We start from the raw sequence: 19,171 nt of genomic DNA, 5'->3' as shown, positions 1-19,171 counted from the left end.
CCGCTCTCCCTGCACGCGCAGCCCGGTGGTGGGGGCCGGGGTGGAGCTCACCTGGTAGGTGTCCCACAGGCGCACGGTGCAGGGGTGGAGGGACGGAGCTCACCTGGTAGGTGTCCCACAGGCGCACGGTGCAGGGGTGGAGGGACGGAGCTCACCTGGTAGGTGTCCCACAGGCGCACAGTGGGGGGCTGGGGCGGAGCTCACCTGGTAGGTGTCCCACAGGCGCACGGTGCAGCGCAGCGGCAGCTCCCTCATCAGCAGGTTGTTCATCCAGCGGAAGGCGAACTGCAGGTACCGCACCTCGTGCTGCTCCAGGTGCCGGTGCACTTGTTCTGCACGACAGACACGGGCCAGAGTCAGGGAGTGCCGTCTAGGCCAGCCTCGGGGGGCCACGCCCACCCTGCGAAGGGGCGGGGCAGAGCCGGGTCACCCACCCTCCAGCCCCACAGGCAGAGGCCCTTCTCCTGCCCCGGGCAGGCCTGCCGGACACTGGCCGGAGTCTGGGGCTCTGGAAGGAGAGAGAGGTGGGCTCGCCAGCCCCTCCACCTCAGCCAGGCACACACCCCCTGCTCCCGGGCCCGGGTGGTGGGGCCAGGCGACACCGCCCTGGGTCCGGTGCCTCTGGATTCCAGGCCCAGGGCACGGTGGGGTCTGCTGGGCCCCGAGAGGGGCCGGGCTTTACCCCTGCCCACCCCACCCCCGCCCGCAGTGTCCCATCAGGGATGAAGCCGCTCTGTGGGCTGCAACACCTGGGGGGGGTCATTGCAGGAAGCGAAGGTGCCGCTGGCCAGAGACCTCACAGTGACCTCACAGGGGCCGTGACCCCCGGAGGGCCTGCGTGGGGGAGCTGTCCAGCAGAGCAGGTGCGTGTGGCGTAAGGGGCCGGGGGGACGGTCACTGTGTGGTGCTGGGCAGACCCCCATGGGGAGCCGGGGAGCCGTCAAGCCCTGTGTGCCAGCCGGGAGCGGTCAGCCACGGCCCCCAGTCCCGGCAGGAGCCAGGCTGCCCGGTGGGGACGGTGGCGTGTACAGGGCGGATCCTAGTCTGGGCCGCAGTGGGGCCCGGCGCTCAGCATGCTCGTTACATCAGCAGGACGTGCCCGGAGCCCGTGCTCTCAGGACACACAGATGGGGTGGCCTGGCGGAGGGACAGCCCAGGGGCAGCCCAGGACAGGCAGAGCTGTGCGGCCGCCCCAGCCAGCCCAGACGGCGGAGGCACGCTCACGAGCCAGGAAAACAACCAGCCCTGAGGTGTGCCCACGGGGCACGACACCTTCCCAACACGGACAGGGGACAGACCCAGAAATGAAGCGTCTATCGCCGAAGCAGCCTGACTGGGCAGAGCGACGGCTGACCCTTCTCCAGTACGCTGAGTTCACCCGATGGCCCCGGCCAGCCCCCCACGAGATGTGGCCGCAGGGGACCGTCTAAGCCGGCCGGAGGAAGCCCAACCCCGCCGGAACTGACGGCCGGCTGCCTGGCACCCACGACCCACGGGGCAGCCTCGAAGACGCCCCCTCGGGCACGAGCCCTCAGGTCGGCGGCGATGAACCTGAACCTGAGACCTCCGTCCCACTGGGGGTGTGGGGCACCTACAACGCACGAGCAGGCAGACGCGAGGACGGCCACCTCTCGGGCTGAGAGACCTTTTCCATGAAACCCTCGGTGGCAGGCCAGGGCCTGGGGTCACCAGGAAGGGGCCGGCCGGGTGGGCACGCGGGAGAAGCCACCACGTTTGCCGGCCACCTCTCTCGGCAGACCTGCAGGATGAAGATCCTGCTGAGACGTCTCGTCTTCCTGACTGAAAATAAAACTAAACAGACACGTGACACCCCAGCATTCACGCCGGAAGGAAAGAGCCCACGGAGCCCGCGGTCGCAGCAGGAACCAGAGGCCGAGTCCGCAGGGCCGGGCACTGTCCGGAGCCACCTGCCTGGCGGGGAGCACGGCTGCTCGCGCTCGGGCGCCTGGCGAGGGACGCTGCTCAAAGCCCCTCCACAGCCGAGGGCGGACGCATGCAGCGGGGTCGCTGGCGCCTGGAATAGGCTCTGATTCGGGGGGGGGGGGGGGGGGGGTGCAGTTCGACGCTCTCATCACTCGGGAGACGACAGAACAAAAGCCGGCCCCCTGGGAGCGGACGTGGCCGCTTACAGCCAAGGGGGCCTCCTTGCTCGGGGACGCACTTCGTGCTGACAGCTCGCGGAGACGTGGTGCCCCAGGGGCAGGAGGGGGAGGGAGGAGCTGGGGACGCGCGGGGGGGAGGGGCAGAGGGGGGACAGGAAGGCAACAGACAGGCCTCCGGCTGCCGAGTTAGGAGAACCTCGGTTCAAACTTCGGGCAGCTCCGCAAAGTTCTGCAGGCTCGCGGGGCCCCAGGTTCTCCGCCGGAGAGCAGGGAGCGTCCCCGGCACGGTGGCAAGGTGGCAGCCACGCAGTGGGCACAGCCCAGGGGCCAGCCCCCACCGGCCCCGCTCCGGCGGCTGGGCCCCCAGAGGGAGGGCTGTGAGCCTCCCTTGGCTCAGAGACCCGTCCGCAATGGAGGTTCCGCGCCCCTTGGGCCCAGCAGGACAGCCCTCAGGCTGCTGCACGGGCTGTGGCCCGGCGCGTGTCCGGGTGTCCGGCCCCCTGTGGACTCCTGGGCCGCCACAGCCCACGAGCTAAGGGGCAGAGGGGCAGGATCACAGACAGATGGAGCGAAAGAGGCCAGGCTCGGGGCCGGCACCAGCCATGGGGACCCCTGCCCTGAGAGGACCCCCGACAGCGCCCGCCCCGCCCCCACCACAGCCTGGGGGGGCAAGGGGTGAGGCGGGCTGATGACACGCAGGTGTGCCTGATCTCGGCCACGGCCGTCACCGGACACACGTCCTGACGGGGACCCCGTTCCTCACTCGGACACCTGGCCGCCTCTCCACCACCACCACTGCCTGCCTTCCAAGAGACCCTGCTGCCCCCGGAGGCGTCCTGGGGACCGACAGGCAGGCAGCGTCGTGCCAGCACCTTCACCACACGGTCTCGGGACCGCGCGAGGGCAGGAAGAGGGAAATCGCAGCCCCCCCCCCCCGCCCGGCACCCAAGCCCAGCGGCCCAGCGGCCCATACGGGGCCGCTGCACGCCCTCCCCGCCCCCACAGACAAGGACGGGTCGAGGGCAGCAAACGGCCCCGGCCCCCGAGCAGGGAGACAGGCGCACGTCCACACACAGGGTGCCAGCACGGGGGCAGGAGGACGGAGCTGCCCGGGCCCGCTCGGCCAGCACTGCGCCAGGGCGGGGGCGGGGGCGGGGGCGGGGGCCGGGGCTGTGGCTGCAGCCAGAGGAGCACTGGGAGGCCACCGCGGCCCCACGGAGGACCGCTCACAGAGGACCCCGAGGGGCCGCCGCGGGCCGCCCCCCTGAAGACAGGAAGGGCCGCACCACAGCTCAGGGAGGGGCTGGCGGCTCGGGGGCTGGAGAGGGAACGACCCCACCGCAGCGCCCGTCCCCTCCAGCCGCCGCCGGCTCGGACACGGCCCGGCAGCGGAAAGCAGGCCCCGGCTCTTTACGGCGGGGGACAGAGCGGCTCACAGCCCCCCCGGCAACCGGTGACCACGGACAAAGCGACTCTGGGGAACCGTTCCGGAGCCAGGTTTGATGGCCTGCCTTCCAGCCCAGGACCGCTTCTCCTGCTTAAGGTCAAGGAGAATTGCTTTATTTGGAAGTCTCTACTTTAATTAAGTAGTCTCGGCTTGGCAATAAACTCTGAACATCCATCTCGGGACGGAGGGTCACAAAGATGTCATCGTTAAGGAGAAAAGCCTCTCAATCACGACCCGCAGGCATCCCACGGGACAGCCGCCGCTGCCCCCCCAAACCCCCACCCCGTGCGCACACGCGCCCACCAGGGCGGCTGGAGCTGACCCTGCAGCGCGGCCGCGAGGCTCCGGGAAGGACAGTGCGAAGGGACAGAGGCTCCACACTCCCCCCCTGCCGCCCCCCCCCCCCCCCCCCCCCGTAGCCCTGCAGAGGGAAGAGGGAGGCGGAGCGCAGGTGCAGGGCCCGGCTGGCCCGCTGAAGACGGGCCCAAGCTCCGGCCAGGGCCATAAACGGGGGCGGGGGGGGGGGGGCGTCTCAGAGAGGGCCACGGCTCTGAGCTGAGCTTGTGCAGCGGTGGCGCAGGGCGCGGGGCCGCAGCAAAGCTCCCGAGGGTGGCCCCTGTCAGCGCTCAGTCTCCTCGCACAGGGCAGCGTGTCCTTGGCCGGCAGAACCCGGCCGGCACGTCCGGCGGGGCGGGACCTTGAGAGGGGCCTGGCTCCCGGGGCCCGCGAGGGGTGTGAGCAGCCGAGGGCCCCCAGGCCCCGTCAGGACCCTGCCGGCCCGAACGGGGGAGGAGAGCTGGCCCTTGGTTTGCGGAGAAGGGCCCCCCCACCCCCCCACCCCCCCGCCTGCCCAGGGGAGCAGACCCGAGACCGGCTCCAGCTGGGCGGAGAACGGGGGGGGGGGGGGGGGGGTGAGGCCCAGAAAGAGACAGCAGGGGAGTGGGGGAGGGTCCGGGGGTCCCAGGTGACAAGGTCAAAGCCACATTCTTCCACCAGCGCTGCCCGTGCTGGCGGCAAGGGGTCACGGGCCTGACCCCGAGGTCCTGAGGTGACCGTGGGAGGCCGGGCTGGGGTGGCCCCGTGCCACAGGGGTCTGGGGCTCCCGAGCCACAGGGCCTCCGTCCTGGGCCTCAGAGCCCGAGCCCCGGCAGAGGGGGCGTCCAGAGCCCTGGGCGGAGCGCCCGGGCAGCGGGAGGGACGCCTGGAGACCGCTGCACATCGGGCCCCGCCCCCGAGAGTGCGCTGGCCCCACACCCTGCACGTGGGGGTCAGCGGGAGCAGCCGGGGGGGGGGGGGGGGGGCCAGAGGCCACGGCCACATCGGGGAAGGCGGGCTCACGCGGGGCGGACCACTGCGTGCTGGGACTGCTCCCGGACGTCCACAGGAGTCGCCGGACAAGCTCCCTCCCGCCCAGTCGGCCCCCGAGCGTGAGCTGTGCTGACCAAGCGGAGTCTTCCCGTCATGCACAGAAGAGGAAGCCGACTGTCTGGAGACAGGGCAGGACGGCAAGCACGGAGGCTGCCCCGGCCCCAACACCCACGCCGGGGAGGGGCCAGTCCCCTGCCCACCACACTGCAGCCCCCAAGCCACCGCCACTGCAGGAGCCCGAGCACAGGGCGACCCCTCCACCAACCCCCCAGCCCGTGTGGTCCCCAGCTCAGGGCACCATGCTGGCTGTGGGCCGAGAGGTGAGGGCGCAGCTCACGCCTGGAAACTGGACACGCCCGCCTGGTGCTCCTCCCTCCTCCCTCCCCTCAGGGCCGCGGGGAGGGCGAGGCACCAGGAGGCCCAAGCTGACGGCCAGGTGTCCCAAGAGGAACCGTGGCAGTGGGGGCGGGTCTGGTGGTGGCCTCACCTCCGCCTGGCTGCAGCCTGCGGCCCACCACCCCCCCCAACCCCCGCGAGGATGCCCCGGGGCACAGGCAGGCTGGGCGGCCCACTGAGCCCACAGCACAGGGCCACGCCCCCAGCGGGCAGGAGCGGGGGCCGGAGAGGGGGCCGGGCTCACGAACACACACCTCACCGCACGGCTGGGAGAAGCCAGCAGGGTGAAGCGACGCGGGGGAGGGACAGGGGCCCGGCCTGGCACCCGAGGCACCTCTCCGACGCCAGCCGCTCTCGGCACTGTGCGCAGCGCAGCGGCCACGTTCAGGGTCAGGGACGGGCCGGACGGGACCCAGGGCGTGTGCTCCCCACGCACTGTGTCTGCGTCACACCAGACTCGCTCCTTTCCTTCGGTCTCGTGTGTCCCGTGTCCCGGGTGATGCGCGCACCCCTCCTCACAAACACGCACCAAAACGTGCCTGCAGGCTTCCCACGCAGGCGCAGGGAGCCAGTCTGACTCAAGGGTCGTGACCCCCGCCGAGACAGAGGACGCCGGGTGGCCCGAGCCCAGGGACACGGAGCCGCGGTCACGCTGGGCGGGCCCCTGAGCGGCAGCAGGTCCTGGGGACGGGGACGGGGCCACGGCCTGAAGCGAGGGGGGGGCAGGAGAGCGCAGCCCGCGGCACCCCGGCCTCGCTGCCCCTGCACGTCCCGACGGCCTGCCCGCGCCCCGCCAACCACCACCAGCCCCCACACCCGGGCGGGACATCGCCCTCGCTGCGACGCTCCCGTCGGCTGTCGCCGGGCAGGACACGGGCGCACGGGGCACGGGGAGCCTGCTGTGCCGCCGCTCAAAGGAGGAAGGTCCCGGGGCTGGAGCGGTGCTGCTGGCTGGGCCTCCGGTCTCCGACACCCCCTCGCAGCGGTAACAAACACGTTTGCACTCGGGTGACGACAGAGCCGAACCCGGTTCAGCGGCCGTAACTGAATTCTCCCCTGAAAGAGTGACTCAGTTTCAACCTCGCTCCGCGGCCGAGGCAGCTCAGAGAAACGTCATGGGAGTCACACCGAGTGTGAACTCAGAAGCGCGGGGGAGGGGACGCACCAGCGGGCGCGGACCCCGGACACGCGCAGGGCGGGCTGCTCCCGGGAAGAAAACGCCGCCGTGCCCTCGGCCGGCACTCGCCCGGCACTCCCGTGTCACTGCGCTCCGCTGCTGCGGGGCAGCGGGCGGCGAGGGGGGCGCGGGGGGGCCACTGCCGGGGGGAGGTGAAAAGCATCGTGGAGCCCCCACTTCAACGTGAAGGCGCGACCTGCGACGGCCTGAGCACGCCCTCCCACCCCTCCGAACCACGATGCTGTCATCCCCAGACCCGGGAACTACTCGGACTCCGTGGAGGAGTGACGCGGCACCCTGGCAGCACTGAGGCGCAGGCAGGAGCCGGGACGAGGGGCGGCCGTGTGCAGGGTGCTGGCTCCCCAGCTGGGACGGGCGGTCTCCAGGCCTAACGGCACGGGGGCTGCCCACCCCCCCAGTGCTCTCAGCTCCCCGCACTGCACAGGGACGGCCCTCCCACCCCGTCGCCCCACCAAGGGGGAGGGGGCGCCCCGGCCCGCGGGGCCTCGGCGGGGTGCGCGGCTGCCCTGCACCAGCCCGGGGCGAGCTGGGGGGCCGCCTCCCACAGCCCCACGCCCCCCCGCCCGGCAGGGGCTGGCTCACCATCGATGCGGCTCACGAGCTCCTCCAGCATCCGCACTTTCGTCTGGATCCCCGGCTGGGCGAAGGTGTAGTTGTCCTGCGGAAGAAGCACGAGTGTCACACACACGGCCGGGAAACACGCTCCCCAGGGACCCGGCGGTGGGACACGGGAGGACCACCTCGCAGACGGGCCCGTGCCGGTGGGGCAGGCTGCAGACGCCGACTCTGAGGTCGGGGGTCAGCCCTGAGGTGCCCGTCTCAGGGCCACTCAACGGACACTTGTGTGTGTGCCGATGCAAGACCTTCCCACTGAAATGCAACCAACGGGCCTCGGCAGGCGGAGCTCACTTTGGGGACGCGCCTGCTGGACGCAGACCGGCACTCGGGCAGCGCGCGGGCAGCGCGGCCACGCAGAGCGGCAGCCACGTGTACCCGTGGTGCCCGTGCCCAGTGCCGGCCGCGCCACGTCACACCAGCAACCCCAGGGGGGCCAGCAACATGGTCCCTGAGTGGGGAGGGAGCGGGCGTGTGGCCCTTCCCGGTGGACTCGGGTGAAGAGGCCCACGGACCGAGACGGGAGGGCAGCCGAGGCCCCGGGGGGACAGCGCCGGTCAGAGGGACCCGCGGGGGAGCCCGGGACAGCGGATCAGGGGCCGCGTGGCCTCTGGACCCGGCAAAGGGGGACACAGTGCTGCCGCCCAGGTCGGCTCGGAGGGCTCGGGGACCAGGTCCCAGACGCAGATGTCATGGGGGGGACAGACACCCCAGGACCAGCACTGCCACCACCGAGAACACAGCTTGGCCAAAGGGCGGCTGGCACCCCTTCCTCCCGGCTGGGCACCCTCGGCACTGTGGCCTATGGGCATCTCAGCCAGCACTCGGGCCCTTCAGAGCCGGGTGGGCTCCAGCTGGACTCGCGCAGGGACAGGCGCGCGCCCCCTGGTGGTCATGGGAGGCCACGCAACGGCCCCTGATGCCCAGGGCCCAGCCCCGCGGGCCGGCTAAGGCGGCACTCCGGCATGGTCCCCGCCCCCCGCCCCCCCGGAGGAGCAGGCACTGCCCCAGCGGCAGAGGCCTGAGCTGGTGAGCTGGGACGGGGCGGCTGCGGGCCCCGGGGCCGGGCTCACCTGGATGCCGTCCAGCAGCCGGCTCATGCACCAGTACGTGTCGGCCTCCACGTTGCGCAGCACCTCGGCGGGCACGCGGGACACGTCGGCGACGTCCTCGTCCTCCTCCTCTGCGGGGCGCGGAGAGACACGGGGGTCACCCCGGGCACGGGGGCGCGGGGCGCCAGCCGGGCGGGCCGCCACCTCTCCGGCTGGGGCCCACTTCTGCTGCTCCAGCGGGGGTCCGCCCCACGGCCCGCACGCGGCCCGGCACGGGATCCAAGAGGCACCGGAAACCGGGTGAGATGTTCCGGGCGCGACCCCGCACCGCGGTGTGCCTCATGTGCGGCCCTCCTTCCCGCAAGGCCCTCCTTCCCGCAAGGCCCGGGGACGCCGGAGGCTGGCCAGCCCCCCCCCCAGCAGCAGACCTGCGCCCCTCCCACCCCGCCACCGCTCCCCCGCTCCCAACGCGGTGCCTCGGCAGATGCAGACGACTGGCATCCTCAGTCCTCTCCGATTAATTAGCATCGTTAATAGACTGTAAGTGACTGCTTCTCAGGCGTTTCACATTCTCACAAGAGAGAGCCTCAATATGCCGCTTATTCCTGAAACGGACCTGGAAGTTCCCCGTAACGTCTTAAAGACGGTCTCTCAGACGTGTTCACACGCGTGCATTCGGCAGCGATAAGACGTGCTCACACGCGTTCAGCAGTGACTCCCCTAACGGCCCCATCCCAAGGTCAGCGCTTCCAGAGCCCTGCGGGCGCGTCCTCCCCCGCGGGGAGCAGAGCGAGACCCAGGCGAGCGGACGCAGAGGTCGGGCAGGAGGCCCAGGCGCCGAGGCCCCGCGTCGCCCTCCCCAGCCCAGGGGCCCGACGGGGAGGAGCCGTGAGTGTCCGAGTGCAGAACAGACGCCTCACGGAAACGGCCCGTCAGGCGGTCGGACACACCGACTGCCGACCCTTTCGAACTCGCTGTCGTCCAGCACGACCCTCGTCGGCGCCCCAAACCCTGCACCGTTTTTAAACTCTGTTCGCCTTCCTTCTAGTTTGCGAATGTGCGTGGCACCTTTGCAAGGAAAACAGGTTTAAAGTCGGACACAGGAACGCTGGGTGCCAGAGAGTCACTGGATTTGAAGGTGGGGGGGCCCAGGGCGAGGGGCAGGGTCGCCCCCACACCCGGGCTGGAGGCCCTTGAGGGGTCACCCCCCGGGGTTAGGGCCTGGACTGGAGTCTCCCCCCACCCCCCAGCCCCAGGCCAGGCCCCGCCCACGCATCACGCTGCCCTCCCTGCTGCAGGATCGCATTCACCGACTCAGGGTAATCGGCCCCCTCCGGGGCCTGCCGGGGAGACAGAGTCTGCAGAACCCACCCCACTCCCACCCGTGGGGCGAGCGTGGGCTTCGATCCAGGGCCACGGCGCTGCGTCAGCAGCAGAAGCAGAGGCCCCCGAGGCCTCCTCCCTGCACGCTCTCCCCTCCGGGGGCCTTCGAGGCTCTGAGGCACGCCCCCGCCCACAGCGGAGGGCCAGCAGGGAAACCACGCCGCGCTAGGGCCCGAGCTCCCTCGCGCACACAGCAGCTGGCTGCCGCGCCGGACCCCTGCGCGGGGGGCCCGGGGGACTTCCCTTTGTGTTTAGCTGGCTCCCTGCTGCATCCGAGGACGGTGCAGCCAGCTGAGGTGTCAGCGCTGACGGCGGGCCATTTGCAGCTCTTCGGGGAGACGAAGCGACGGCGTTTCGCTCGGAACGCCACACCAGCGTGTCTTGGAAACGCCCAGAGAGCCGGAACAGGGCCCTCGTCAGAGAGAGAGCGAGCCGGCCCTGCCAGGGAGCGTGTCCGCCCATGGGGAGCAGGCACAGAGTGCCCACAGGAAGCATGCCCCCCCACGGGGTGCATGCCCGCCCACGGGGAGCAGGCTCAGAGGACCCACAGAGCACGCTGGAAGCCCAGGCTGCGCCCTAGACAGAGCCCAGGGGCAGGCCCTCACGCAGAAAACGCCCTGGCTGGCGGGGGCGGCCCCCGACCCCACGGCCACGGCCTGGCAAAGCCGGCAGGTCAGCACGGGCTCCGCCGGCCGGGCAGACGCCCACCCCCCAGACCGTCTGCTGTCAGGGCCTGGGAGACTCACGCTGTCGGGTGGGGAGGCGTCTTGAGCCGTGGCCCCGAAGAGGCCAACAGCCAGGACCGGTGCGACCTCAAGACCGCCTGACCCCAGAGGCGCACACTGCCCCCGTGCGTGCCGCGCAGCCAGGCGGGGCGCAGGAAGGAGAGGACACCAGGACGGGGACCCCTGGGGAGGCCCTGGCTTGGGCACCAGGCCCGAGGACTCCGGTGCTGGCCCAAGGCGCCCCTCCGGCTCAGCCAGAGCAGCGACGTCGAGATCGCAGGGGCTCCGCAGCAGGAGCATTCACCCCCGACACGGATGACGCCCACCTCAAGGTCACAGACACGCCACCGTCACGGCTCCCCAGTGTGTCGGGGCTGAGGAGCTGCAGCCCAGACACCCGTGTGCCGTCAGTGGAGGGGACGGCAGCCGAGAGGTGACAGACCAAGGACACACCGGGACTGGGCACTGCCTGCCGACCACCCACCTCCTGATCCTTCAAGAGACCCCCAGTGACCGACCAAACGTCTCCCGGCACAGCTGGGTCCCTTCTAGAGGAAAGGGGCCGCCCGGGGCACCGCCCCCCCATGCTCCAGGGACGCTCCCCACACTGGTGCCGGCAGGCATGGGGGTGCAGAGGAACCTGACCACCGGCTGCCCCAGGGAAAGGGGGGCAGAGGCCCCAGCCAGCGCCTGCACACCAGCCGCCGCGGAGGTGCAAGCGCAGGGTCTGGGCACCGCCTCTGAGGCCCGGGAGCTGGTGCAGGTGCTGCAGGGACCAGATCGACTCCACGCCGCCACCTGCTGGCCCTGGAGGCCGGCAGCCCAGGACAGAGGGTACAGGCCGGCCACTGCCCACCCTGCCCCCTCAACGACATCTGTCACCAGGCGCGTCACGCCCACTGGGTCTTCACGTGCCTGCTCTGTCCCTGCTCCAGCGGGGCTCCTCAAGGACAGGCCCATCATTCGTGACCACGCCCCGGCACCGCGGGGCATGCCCAGCATCCCCAGGCACGCGCAAACACACGCCCGGTGAGCGGACGGCCGGCCCGGGAGGAAGGGGTCGCTGCACCAAGGACAGAACCGTCTCCTGTGAGCAGCCAGCCCAGAAGCCCTGTGGAGAATGACGAGAACCTGACCCAGTCTCTTCCCCTCCCCCAAGTGGGGTGCCGACCCAGCCCCCACCCCATGCAGGAGACGCGGGTGCCCTCTGGGGGTCTCCCTGCGTCAGGGTGCGGGGCAAGCAGCCCTGGGTCTCCCCCACCCCCTCCTCCCCGAGCCCACGGAGCCCCTTCCTCGGTCAGAGACGCCTCCCGCCTCGCTGGCCGGGCTGTGCCCGCTTTGCCCCACGGGGCTGCGGGCACAGCCTCCACTCTGGCCGCCCCAAGGCCGGCACTCGGGCGGGACTCCCCGGGAGCCCGGCGGCTGCCGGCCCCTGTCCTGGGCTCCCCGCTGAGCCTGACCCTCCCGTCTGGCTGAGTCAGCACTCAGGGTGCCAGTGACCCCATGTACCCCGTCACTGCTGTGAAGACCCAGAGGCGGTCATGTTCAAGGCGCAGGGGCAAGACTCCAGCACTGAAGTGGGGAGGGGGCCGAGGACTTCGCCCACAGCATTCGTGCACACACACACACACACACACACACGGTCGTTAAAGCCCGACTGAGGCCCCAGCTGGTGCGGCTCAGTGGTTGAGTGCTGGCCTGAGAACCAAAGGGTTGCTGGCTCGATTCCCGGTCAGGGCACAGGCCTGGGTTGCGGGCCAGGTCCCCAGCGGGGGTCACATGAGAGGCAACCACACACTGATGTTTTTCTTCCTCTCTTTCCCCCTCCTTTCTCCTCTCTCTAAAAATAAATAAAACTTTTTCATTAAAAATAAATAAGTCCTCACGGAAAACATGTTTTTATTGATCCTAGAGAAAGGAAGGGAGAGAGAGAGAAGAAAGACAGAGGGAGAGAAACGTCAATCAGCTGCCTCTTCCACACACCCCAAAAGGGACTTGAACTCCCAACCCAGGCCTGTGCCCGGACGGGGCACCTACCCCGCAACCTCTGGGTGTGCAGGACGACACGCCCCAACCGACCGAGCCACCGGCCAGCACCCTGCGCAGCGTGTTAATGAACCAGAACTGGGACCAGACACGAGGCTCCTCGCCCTAGTGTTCCACCCACGCCCTCCCCCGTCCCACGCCGAGAGACTGTCTCGTGGACTCGCGTTCAAGGCTGCTGGGAGGTCGGCCCGCCCCAACCGGCTCGACCTTCCTGAGGCCGGACGGGGGGCTGCCCGGGGCCGGGGATGGACGCCCACGGGCTCCCGGCCTCGAGACAGGAGGCGCCGCCCAGACGGGCCGCTCCCCCAGGGAGGGAGGGAGGGCGTCACTCACCCCCCCCCCCCCCCCCCCCCGCAAGGCACTGAGGATCGCGTCTCGGTCTTTGCCGACTCGACAGACAAAAACAGAGCCGCACTGGTGGTTCAGCTTGCACTCTCGCTCCTTGAGGGGCCAGGCTTGTTTTTAGTTTGTCAGTCATTCGTGTTCCCCCTTCACCGCCTCTTTGCTTTTCCCAAGAAGAACTCCTCTGACTGCTCGCTGCTCACAAAGGGAAGAAACGGCTCCTGAGGGCACGCACACACGCCCGCAGACAGGCCCGGCCCCGGGACTTCTCTCTCTCTGGTCAACGTGAGGCGGGAAGACCGAAACTCAGGACACACGGCTCTGGGTGGCCGGGGAGCAGCTCGCCAGGTCTGACCTCTCTTCCTCAGCTCCGCGTTAGTGCGCTCCTGATCAAATCCATCAATACGTGCTCGTTAACCTGCCTGGAGTCGGTGAAAATTAACAAACCACCTCAGCGATAAATCAGAAAGTCACAACGGCATTTCCGGTTTTGTGAGTGGCACGCCGCGTCGCAGGAGACCGCGTCGCAGCACTGGGCGCGGGCACGCCGCACCCGCCCGCACGGCCCGCCCTGACACTGCCACTACGGCCACGAAACACACCTGCCGGCGAGAGGAACGGCCGTCAGGAACCGCTTCTTATCATTATTCACCTGTTAAACTCCCTTAATCGCCCGTCAGCCTCACCGCTCCCGACTCGGGTTATAAATAACGTCTCGCGGCTCGGCAACGTGTGACCAGGTAACCCCTTCGCTGCCAGAGCGGCCGCACCCCCTGGAGCTGCGGGCCGCCCGCCCTTCCCCGGGCTTCGGTCGCCTCCACCCACCTCGATCGGGGGCGGCGTACAGAGGCATGCCCCTGATTTATGCGAAACGACGTGGAGAAGCTGCTCATTACGCCGTGCGGCGTTACCTTCCATCAGATCCCCGATGGGCAGGTGACCCGTCTCGCACGGGGGCACATGGATAAAGACCTTGATGCCCGGCCCCGTGCGGCTGCTGCGAATCCTGTCCCCTCCTCACCCCGGGGGCACCGGCCCGAGCTCCGAGCTCCTGCCCTCCGTGGGGAGCCTGGGGCTGCAGCAGGCCACGTGCACAGAGACACAGAGGACGGCTCTCCCTCCAGGCACTCACACTCGGGAAGGACAGCGAGGAGAGGCGGGGCCCCGGGACTGGCTGTGGCACCTCCCCCGAGTCGGTCACAACCCACGCGCCCTGCGCCTGGCTGCCTGGGTGGGAACCGAGCCCGCTCTCTCGGAGTGGGCGTCCGGGGCCGCTGTGTGTCGAACCCCTCCCACCCGACGCTTTTCTTCTGCTCTGCGGTAACCGCATCACCAAGCAGCTGCGTGAACACGGGCCTTTCTGAGAAAGCGGGGACTTGAGAGACCAGGGGGTGACACCCAGCACAGAGCCACCTGGGCAGTGCCCAAGACACGCCAGCTGAAGGCGGGGTGGAGAAGGAGGCCACAGCAAGCTGGCCTCTGAGGAGGGGAAGCCCGTCCTGCCCGGGGGTGGAGGGGAGGAGGGCTTCCTGGAGGAGGAGGCCGATGACTCAGGCCCTGAGTGATGAACCCGCAGAGCTTTGGCGGCGCAGCCAGCCAGCCACCTCGCTCCCCTCGCCGAAGCCGCTCCTGCCCGGCGCCCGCCCCATCAGATCCAGCCCCTCGGCCCGGCCCACGGCTTCTCCACGCGCGGCCACCGCGGGTCACGTGAACGTCAGTGAGGAGCATGCCCCACTGGGGCCTTACCCGTGTGCTCGCAGATGAAGACCACGAAGAATGGCGTAACCAGGTCGTTGATCCCCTGGACGTACCCGCTGGCGGGGTGGCGTATGGCCCAGATGAACAGTATGCGCTCGAAGATCTGGGAGGGAACGGGACACGCGCTGCAGTCGGAAACCTCCAACGCGTCCTTTCGCTCAGAACAGACACTGCCAACTCCTCCCCGTTGCCAGCGTTGGAACACCAACAGTATCCGGTTGCGTTTAAGCTTTTCCTTCAGGTTCTAACAGTCCCACTTCTTATCGACACACAAGCCAACGCAGCGTCTCCCCGACTGCGGGGCTCAGCCCCGGCGCCCGTGCAGACCCTCACAGACCCACCCTCTGCCCGGCCCCGGGCGGCACCCGTGTGCGGCTGTCCGGGCCCCGGTCAGCAGTGCAGCAGCCCCCGGCCCGCCCACAAGCAGCTCTGAGGGGCACAGGGAGGGCGGGGTCAGCAGAGGATGATGGGGGCGGGTGGACCCCTGGCTGAACGGGTGCAGGGAGGAAGGAACAGGTGGGGGGTGCACAGGCGGGGGGAGTGGGTGGGTGGGTGGGAAGAGAGATGGACGGACGGTTAGTTGGGAGGGAGGGTGGATGGCGGCTGAATGCTCGGAGACAGGCTCCGGGCCTCCCTCACAGGGGAGATGGACCTGCTGACCGGAGGCAGGACCGACAGAAGGTCTGGTTACGGCATCTGCACACGACGTGGGGCGACCTCCGCGGTGAGGCCAGGCAGCCCCCATCGTCAGAGTCACACCCTCCGCCCCCGGCCTCCCCTCCTCTCCCCTACGGGGCTCCCCTCCCTGCCCCTGCCTCTGCACCACCCCTCCCGCCCGCCCCCCACCTTGTCTGTCGGACAGGGGTTCCACCCCGGTGCCCACAACCCCACCGCCCAGGCCACACACACACGGTGCACACAAGCATACGCACACGTGCACACTGTGCACACACTCTCGCACACACTCACGCAACCTCGCGCACATGTACACAGTCAGACGTGCACGCATGCACACGCACAACGGACTTAGAGCTCGCACCTGGGTCTGGGCCAGCCGGCAGGGCACAAGCAGGAGGGCGAGCGCCAGCTCAGGGCGCCACCTCCCAAGGGAGGGCATGCACTCTCCACGGGCCTCGCCAGTGCTGCTGGGGGGATGCAAGCATGATGCAGGGAGCTATGCAGCCGGCTTGCACCATGAGGTGGGCACCAGGCAGAGGAGCAACCAGTCCACAGCCTCAGCTCACACCTGAGGTGGGAACCGAGGTGTGGGAGCCCAGCAGCGTGGGTGTGCTCTCGGCATCACCTGTCCGGGCCCACGCCACCTCCACACACAGAGACGACACCTGAGTTCGCCTCCTGGCTAACACCAGGCCAGCATCCACGCACTCTTCCCCAGGCCTTTTCTCACGTCTGCACGACCCCCCATGAGGCTGCGCCCCGCTCCCCCTCGCCCGCTCGGCCAGCTGCAGAACCCCACGCGCGTGTGCCGGGCGCCTGTCTGCCCCGGTGCTGGGCTGCCCCGCTGCAGTGCGAGGGGACAGTCCAGGAGAACCATCTCGGAGTGACCAGCTCCACAGAAAACGGATCTGCTCCCCCTGCCCTGCGACGGCCCGTGCTCTGCGAACGCTGGACTTCCCGACACACCAAATGCACAGACGAGAGGCGCCGGCGTGCACAAGTGCACTTACTGCAGCAGTTGAGACAAAAACCAAACACTTCAGGCAGAAAGAAATCCAATTCCTAAGAGACGCCATTTATAACAACAAAATACATGATAACGAAGAAGGCACCTAACACACAAGAACTTCTACACAGCAAATCCTAACACTTCACTGAAAGGCATTCGAAGTGGCCTCCAAGTGGAGAATCAGCGAGCCGCTGAACACGGAGACCGAAGTTCATAAAGACGCGGATTCTCCCGCACCCACCGACGGACCCCGCACAATCCAATCACCAGTCAGACAGACCGTGAGGGCAGACGGGCAGACGCGGGCCTCCGACCCCCAGGACGTCCTCGGGGGGCAAAGGCCTGCGACCACGCCCTCACGGTGGAGAGGGAGGGGTGGGCGTGGACGCCCTGCCGAGGTTGAGGGCTCCAGACTCTCCAGGAGGAGGAGTCGATCAGCGGGGCGTGGCCTTGGGGAAGGCCGCGGGGAGAAGGGAGGGCACAAGACCAGCTCTGCGTGAGGGTGAGACACGCACATGCGGGGCCGGGACGCCCCCGCCCCGTGACACTGGGTCGCGGACAGGCAAGCAAGCCGAGCCCCACCCCACCCCGCACGGCTGACACGCAGGGACCAGTTAAACCCCGGGGCGAGGGGCAAGGGGTCAGCCCTTCGCGTGGAACAGGAGATGGCGGCTCTGAGACCTGCGCGAGCCGCAGAGCCTCCTGAGCACAGCCCGCCGCAGCCCGCAGGAGGGATGCGGGCGAACGAGGGACGCGCAGGGGAGGACTGCTGGCCCCGAGAGCCACCGAGGAGCCAGGGGGCGACCAGCCGCGGGGCGGAGACGCTGCCTGCAGCGCACGGCTGGCAAAAACGCGCAACCCCCAACACAGCTGACCAGCGGCCCAGGAAACAGGCAGGAGACGGCCGGGGCCCGGCGTCTCCCAGGAGCCAGCCCGCGAAGGGAGTGCGGGAGCACGTGACGCGGCGTGCGCCTGCGTCCGCCGTCAGGGGAACGGAAATGAGCGCGGGGAACCCCCGCCGGAGACTCGCGGGGCACCGCGCTGGCGACATCAAGAACTGGCGCGGGCGTCACGCGCCAGGGCTCCGAGCCGGCAGGCAGGCGCTGACCCCGGACTCCCACCCAGCAGCACGTCGCCCCCTGTCAGAGCCCGGGGGAACCTCTGGTCGGTCTGCGGCCTAAACGTCCTCACGGGCTCCAGGCGGTCCGGTCCCCGGGGCAAACCCCAGACTCGGGACCCCAAAGCCCAGCAGCAGGAGCGAGGCTGCGGGAAGAGCGCGGGAACGGGGGCTGCTCCACAAACAGGAAGATGGCTGAATCTCAGAAAATAAGGCAAAAAGAGAAAAAACCCCTGCAGAAACCAGGCCACGCGGGACGACGCAGCCCCAGGTCATCGTCCTCTCCGCGTCACGTGCACGCACGCACCACACGGCACCACAGGCACGCATCGGAGTCAGCAGGGTCCGGGAGAATCACAGAGGTAAGTCGGGAGAGGGGGCGGGGCACCGGGAGGGGGCACCGGGAGGGGGCGGGGTGACTGGAGAGGGGGCGGGGCTCCAGGAGAGGGTGAGGACGCAGAGCAGCCTTGCAGCGCAGCCAGGTTCAGGGTCGGGTGGGCCCAGGAGTGCGTCTGCACGTCCAAGCGCTGCAACTGCGGTTCCGCAGGCCTCGGCCCGACAGTCAGGCCGTCTGACGCGCAGGGGCGGCCCTGTCGTTGGTGTGCCCACGTCTGCTGCGGGGGAAGCGCCTCCGCACCGCCCTTACCTCCGTCACTTTGGGTTGGAGTATTAACGCTTCCGGATGCATCCGCGGGATGTCTATGTGGATCTGGAGGTGGAGGAGGAAGAGACAAAAGATGACAAACATCGCTTCAAGCATTACGATTAAAACGGCGACACTCAACGACGACAGTGAGCTGGCGCTGGCCGGAACCTGCTCCCTGAGACACAGCCTGTCCTCGAGCGCGCCCTCTGCGGGGCCGAAGGCCCGCCGACACGCCCCACGGCGGGATGCGCGGCTGCTACGTGGGCGGGAACAGGGCCCGCCCTCAGCTGCCGGGTGACAGAGTCCGCAGCGACCAGCAACGCTGATTTCCAGCCCCGACTTCCAGCCCCGACACGGGAGCGGCTGCAGCGCAGCGGCAGCGCCCGCGTTTCCAGCGGTGACAGCTTCTTCCTGGACCCAGCCACTCCTCCTCCCCGTCACCAAGTCCTTGGGGGCCCGGGGCACTTTTCCCGGAGCATTTGAAAACCTCCGCCGGGCACGAGAGTCGTAATAAAGTCCCCACCTGGCGGAGGAATACGTGTGCGGGACGAGAAGCAGCGGATGAGCCATCAGGGCCGGAGTCACGCCCCCGCACCCAGGGAGACAGCCCGCGGGCCCAGGGGAGACCTGCGCGTTCTCACGCAGGCACGTCCACAGCGCGAGAGCCCGCACGTGGCCCAGCTCTGGCACGTGGTGCTGCGTCTCAGGTGAACAGGTCCGATCTAGTCCTCCCTCGCGGGGGCCTGGACGTGAGCAGCCCGGGCGGCCCGGGGGGCGGGCGTGGGGCTGCCCCGTGAGGGCGCGGTCCCAGGGGCTGGGGGCCAGCACGCCGGAGCACCCAGGGAACACAGCTTCGAGGCGGCAGCGGGAGGAATCGGCAACAGGTTCAACACTGCAGCCGACCCCGCTTCCCGGCCAGCGCGGCGGGAAGCCAGAGCGCGGGAGCTGACCCTTCCCTAGACAAGCCCCGGCGCGGTCGGTCTCACGTCCGTGTCCCGAGGGACCGAGCCGCAGTGCCCTTGGCCTGCGGGGCGCCTGGGAGTGACAGGGGACAGGCTCCGTGCAGCGGCGTGCCAGCGGCAGGGGGGCCCTGGAGGGGCAGGGACGCGGGTTCCTGCCCCCCTCTGTCCTAGCTCAGGCCTGGAGCCCCTCTCCGCAGGGAGCCAGGCTCCCCGGCACCCGGTGATGCGGAGGGCGCTCCCCCAGGAGCCCATCCCGGCCCAGGAGCAGGGGTCGCCCAGCAGAGGGGGCCGTCCCTGGATCTTCTC

The 19,171-nt window shown here is 69.5% G+C and overlaps 1 protein-coding gene across 1 annotated transcript in view; it reads right to left on the bottom strand.

Annotated features, from left to right (window-relative positions):
- The window catches only part of TBC1D22A (TBC1 domain family member 22A), a 70,266-nt gene that overhangs the window by 24,247 nt on the left and 26,848 nt on the right, over nt 1-19,171 (bottom strand). The window contains exons 7-11 of the mRNA XM_028532637.2: nt 17,904-17,966; nt 14,442-14,556; nt 8,221-8,330; nt 7,115-7,190; nt 205-332 (exon numbers count right to left, since the gene is read on the bottom strand). Of these exons, the coding sequence (XP_028388438.1) occupies nt 205-332; nt 7,115-7,190; nt 8,221-8,330; nt 14,442-14,556; nt 17,904-17,966 (492 nt within the window). The remainder of the gene's footprint in view (nt 1-204; nt 333-7,114; nt 7,191-8,220; nt 8,331-14,441; nt 14,557-17,903; nt 17,967-19,171) is intronic.

The sequence above is a fragment of the Phyllostomus discolor genome, chromosome 2 (genome assembly GCF_004126475.2).
Source record: "Phyllostomus discolor isolate MPI-MPIP mPhyDis1 chromosome 2, mPhyDis1.pri.v3, whole genome shotgun sequence".
Lineage (NCBI taxonomy): Eukaryota > Metazoa > Chordata > Mammalia > Chiroptera > Phyllostomidae > Phyllostomus > Phyllostomus discolor.
This window is presented reverse-complemented; position numbering and strand designations above follow the sequence as displayed.